At 40.8% G+C, this 5,567-nt stretch overlaps 1 protein-coding gene across 1 annotated transcript; it reads left to right on the forward strand.

The window, feature by feature from the left end:
• The first annotated feature begins 241 nt into the window (after nucleotides 1–241).
• On the forward strand, nucleotides 242–4,336 carry ntpcr (nucleoside-triphosphatase, cancer-related). Its single transcript, XM_044045152.1, has 5 exons — nucleotides 242–340; nucleotides 1,325–1,487; nucleotides 1,576–1,681; nucleotides 2,873–3,082; nucleotides 3,676–4,336. Exons 1-5 carry the CDS (start codon nucleotides 307–309, stop codon nucleotides 3,751–3,753), a joined length of 591 nt encoding a protein of 196 aa, XP_043901087.1. The 5' UTR covers nucleotides 242–306; the 3' UTR covers nucleotides 3,754–4,336.
• The last annotated feature ends 1,231 nt before the right edge of the window (nucleotides 4,337–5,567 follow it).

Consider the following 5,567-nt stretch of genomic DNA (forward strand, 5'->3'; position numbering starts at 1 on the left):
AAATGGATGAATTTTACTTTGTATAAAATACAGTATATGCCGATTCATTTGGTGGTATGTTTTTACAACGGTACAGCTGAATTAACATTATTAGTTCATTTATGAAACAAAAAAATATATAGTTTGTACAGTGTTAACGATGTCTGGTAAAGCTGAATTTGCTTGTTAAATAATTAAAAAACTCGTAAGAACTCAACCGTTTCCCAAAATACGTGCTGTTGCCCACTGCGCATGCGTCGACACTGTTTACGGAAGAGCTTCAGTAGCACGTTGGTTGGCTGTTGAATGGAAACGGTGTAAAAAGAAATGTCCAAACACGTCTTTTTGACAGGACCTCCAGGTGAGAAACACACACACTGTGCTCACTACTGTTTTTACTTACTCTCACTGTGGCGTCAGACCGAGTCCGTAAACTGTTCCAGTCAGTAAACGTAATCTCCTGGAAGTTAGTGTTTTCATTAGTGTTTTAACGGGTTTTAAGTCAGTCTACTTATCATAAGATACTTTAACAACGTCATAAAGATGGTAATGCTCATAAAGGTATTAATCCCGCAGTTCTGATCAAGTTAGATAGTGTAGGTTGTGTAGTATGTAGGATTTATTTTAGACGGTTAGACTGTTAGTCTCTCTGATAAACTGTGTTCATAGATGATTGAGAGAAATTGGCCCACGTGCACAGACAGATTCCTGTCTCTATGGTCCTCAGACGTGTCTTTTTTTTAGCCTCCTCATGCAGAGTTTGTGAGACTGTGTCACTTTTATTGTTTATCTTGTCCTTGTTTTCTTTTGTTTTTGTGGCCGTCTCATGTCTTAGTGTGTTTCTGTTGTCGTTGATCATTTATATGATCCTCTATCTTATACCTGAGAAATATGAATAGTACAGACTATAATCCAGGTACCGAGCAACACATTGTCAACCCATACTACAGTACATTTTTATTTATTTGTATGTATTGATTGGACAGAGATAATTCATTCATAAAGAAGAAAGCCGTACTGATACATAAATTACACCTAGTATAACACAGGGCTGTGTAACCTTTAGTATGAAAAGAGCCATTTTTGTCCCCTCTCCATCCAAATGAAATTAATCTGGTGCCACAAAAGATGATGTCACATAGAATGTTTTGTATACAGATAAACTATTTATTATAGAATGATCATTTGTTGTATTTATGAAGTTTATACCCAAGAAAAAACTACTTTGAAACAAAACACAAGCTGAAGAGCCACATGTGGCTCTAGACTGTTGGTATAACACCAAGGCAGATTAAAATAATGACACTGCAGTTGTTACAACAGTGTCTCTTGTTTTTGCTCAAAGGTGTGGGGAAAACCACTCTTGTCCAGAGAGCCTGTGAGGCTTTAGTGTCATCAGGAGTGGGAGTGGAAGGTTTCTACACAGAGGAGGTCAGGGAGGGAGGCCGGAGAGTCGGCTTTGATGTCGTCACCATGTCAGGAGAGAGAGGTCACCTGTCCAGAATCAGGTAGCAGGGATGTCATCCCCCAAAGTAAACTATCTTCTCTCCTTTATTACTTTGTTTTGATGAAGGCTCACTTCATCTCAACTTACAGAGACATCAATGCTGGTGCGTCTCATGGAAGAAGGGAATACACTGTTGGGCAGTATGTGGTTGACTTACCTTCATTTGAAAACCTGGCTCTCCCCCTCTTCAGAAATGTAAGACAGCAGCATTAAGTCTTCCTTTTATTTCACCTCGCCCTCATCAATAGATCACAGTAAGCTTAACACGTCCATGTCTCTCCACTTAACGAATCATCAGACCTTTGATTTTTTTCAGCATTGATGGAATAATTGGAAGCCAGCGAACACATAAATTCCAGAGTGGCATTTTTACTGTTGCTGGTGCCGTCTGGCTGTCGCTGACCGTGATTAATCTGGCATGTAAATGAGCCCGGAGTGACACCTACACACGCAATGTCAGGGAAGGTGTCTCGGCCTTGGCGGCACATTTTCGACTTTCATCTCACTTTAAGTATTTCTCTAATGACAGCAGATCACACACACTGCATACAAAACCACGGTCACAGTCAAACTGACGGGAAGCACAACGTGATGAGCTTCTGCTGCACAGAAGCTGAAACACGTTTTCACAATCATCATAAATAGATATTCAAACTTAGTGACCGACATCAATCATGCATTTTTGTATGCACTGACAGTCAAGAAATCAAATTATTGTGTTAGTTTGATTAAAAAACGCGTCAGCCCGACTGAAATTGTGGACTGATTATGGACTGACACGCCCAGGTAATCTGTTGAATTATCGAATTATTAACCCATGTATATTCTGTGGCACGAAAAGACGACGAAAACTGCAAGACAAACAAGGAAAAGTCCAGGCCCATGCATTTCTGTACATTTAGGAACGAGGACACCAAAACAATAATGGACATTTGGTTGAGCGATACAGTAATTACCAGTAAATATCATACCATGATTTTGCGTGGCGCTTTTGAGACACTAAGTATCGTTTGACGTTTCAGTCCACTAGATGGTGCAAAGTGCTCACTCTCGCTAAAGCTGTCGTGCGATTATCTCGCAAAATATTGATTTCTCAAATACTAAATATCGTCACTAATATTGTATCGTGACTTAAATGTCATGAGGATATCATATCGTGGCGTCTCTGGTGATTGGTAAATACCTAATGATAAAAAGCTGAAAGGGCCAGTATCTCTCCCGAGTGGAACTGAAGCATTTAATCAATTCTCTGCTCATGCTTGTATTCTGGGACAAGGAGAGTAGACCAATTATACGACATAGCTGAGCTACTACCATAGTAGTACTTAACTGTGCGTGGAAGCGTGATGATTGCTCTTGCTTGATGCCAACATTTCTCTTCTGCAGGTGGGAGCAGCACGCGGCGGCAACAGGAAGGTGTTTGTCATCGATGAAATTGGCAAAATGGAGCTTTTCAGCCAGTCGTTCATCAGGGCAGTGAGACAGACCTTAGATAGCACTTCCTGCACCATCCTGGGCACCATCCCCATCCCCAAGGGCAAACCTCTGGGTCTTGTGGAGGAAGTACGCAGCAGGAGAGATGTCAAGGTCATTACTGTGAGTACAAATAAAAGCTTCCCATCTGTAACAAACAAACATTTAGGTCAATTTAGTTTATAAGGCTGATAGCGATAGCTCTTGCATACATTTCACTCTGCATCCACTTGGTCTTAAGAGGACAGTCAGTCTGCTCACCAGCACAGGAGGGCCATGACCTGCATTATCCCTCTCCGATAGCAGGATTAACTCTAAATCATGCGCGTGACTGATTCAACAACAAAGGGGTGGTCTGAGACGTCAAAATAATTTATCATGGAAGGCTCAGTTATGGATGTTGTCACGCAAAACACTCACTGCAGGCATAGTTTTATTTATTTATTTATTTATTTATTTTAACAAGGCCAAAAGGATGGGTTAAACATTTGCTGGTAAACGTGATTGAGAATTTCACTTACAGGACACAAGGTCAGAGGTTAGGTGTTTGCAACATGTGGTTTGGTAATCTCAAAGAGCACATTGTTAAGTGAGGCTTACAGTCTACAGGACAATAGTCTCAGCTCTCTTGTTATTCATCTGTGACGGCACTACACTAGTGTCTGCAGACTGCACACTTGCCGTCAGTAATGGCTTATTTTCCTTCTCCCAATCAGGTGTCCAAGGAGAACAGGAATGCTATTCTACAAGACATTTTAGCAGCACTGCAAGAATGTCTGAAGCACACAGCCTAATATAAAGATGCAAAACCCCTGACAACAAGTTTTGTTTGTGTCAGGGCACACAATCAGACTTTTCTCTGGGTGTACGCGCACATCGTGATCGGCCTGTGACCTATCCTGAAGGGCGTCCGTGCTGATAAAGGAGTTACTGTGTCACATGCATGTATTTATGTACACAATTCATATTTTCCTCTCCTCATACAGCCTCGAAATGGAATCCATGCTGAATAATTGATTGTGAGATGGAACACACGGGGTGGAATTGTTCAGTTAGTGTGTAAAGCCCCTGCTCTCAGAGCCAAAGACGGGCTTTTCATCAAAAGAGCTTTGTTTTGTTGTTTTTCATTTAGCCGTAGGTCTAATGGAGACTTTCTCATTTTGAATTTATAATAATAATCATTTGTGGTGTTTGTTCATTTGGTACTTTGCTCTGTGAGTCTCCCTTGTGTTCGTCTATTAAACCTGAGGATTAAACCTCATTAAAAGATGAATCGGTATTTAATGACACAAATGTGTCCCATATATTTGATTAGATTTTTCCACCAGAATGAACAAAAAAAATCATAAATAAACAGTTGTTGTCTTCCAACAGTGATATAGTTTCATTTCTTATTAGCAAAAGTCTGTATTAGTTCATCGGGTGCAAATGTTTTCATGCTGTTGATGAGCCTTTTATGTTCAGCACGACAAACATTAGGTTTCACTTTTCTTTTGAGGATTTTCTGCTCTGTCCTGAGAGATGATGGAAATGTGATCCATGCACAGGCAGCTTACAGTAAAGGATAAATAATATCACTGGATATCGGATTTTAGAGACGTCAGTGTGCATTTGTGGAGGATTTACTTTGGATGGCGCGGCATAAAAGAGCTCTCTGAACTCTGAAGGCTTTTACAGCAACGGAACAAGACATGTTGTCAAACTCCGTGACAGTCAACAAACTGCTGGATTTGCCACTTCACTACTATATGTTTTTATACAAAGTGGCTCAATAAACATAGGTTTATGTTAGGTGTAGGTGATGTTGGCTTCTTAGAAAGTTAAACTGATTACACATATATTCACTCACAGCACATGGAATTTCACTGAGTCTGCGTGAGCTCCACAGTCTGGCAGTTGTATCGAGGCGTTTAATAGCGACCCTCTGCTAGAGATATTTGTTTCAACATCAAAGGATGTTCAGGTCATTTGAAGGTGAAAATATATGGAAGGGTTTTTTTTTTTGGGCTCAGGTTTTCTCAACACTGCTTGTATAGCTGATGTAACCCGTCAGCTCAGCTGCAGACAGTTGTGCCAGCTGTGTTCTGCGTCAGACATGCTGCTGTGCCAGCATCTGTTCTCTGGCCAGCGCTGACGTTCCTCTGGATCAGCTGGCACCCACAATCACCTTGGCTTCAAAACATTGCGTCGGTTGTGTTTTTGCAGAGGCATAGAAATATGACGTTGCATCATTATTGTTGATGGTGTGGTTCATATACGCCAGACATTACTGCTGAGGTAGCTCTCTCTTGTGAAAGTCATCCTAAGTGCCCTGCAGCAGAGCAGTTATGCAATAGTAACTGTGCCAGTTTTAAACAGAAAGGGTGCAGGGAAGCATTTGATAGGATATGATGCAATTTGAGAAGTATATCTATCAATATTGGGGCGTTTTGGCCATGTGACTTACAGCCAGTGGTAGTTGTTGCCAGGTGTAAAGATTGTCGAGTAGCTCATTGTCTGTGTTGAGAAGGAAATAGAGAAATTAAAACAATATCCTTAAAGTAGAACAGTTAATCAATTGTCTGCTAAAATCATTTCTACAGCAGTTAAGCGGCCACTAGGCATTAGC

The sequence above is a fragment of the Solea senegalensis genome, linkage group LG15 (genome assembly GCF_019176455.1).
Source record: "Solea senegalensis isolate Sse05_10M linkage group LG15, IFAPA_SoseM_1, whole genome shotgun sequence".
Lineage (NCBI taxonomy): Eukaryota > Metazoa > Chordata > Actinopteri > Pleuronectiformes > Soleidae > Solea > Solea senegalensis.

Coding starts and splice junctions, on each gene's coding strand:
- ntpcr (XM_044045152.1), top strand. CDS start 307: ATGTCCAAACACGTCTTTTTGACAGGACCTCCAG. Junction 1,488..1,575: donor GGTCACCTGTCCAGAATCAG/GTAGCAGGGATG, acceptor CTCAACTTACAG/AGACATCAATGCTGGTGCGT. Junction 3,083..3,675: donor GAGATGTCAAGGTCATTACT/GTGAGTACAAAT, acceptor TCTCCCAATCAG/GTGTCCAAGGAGAACAGGAA.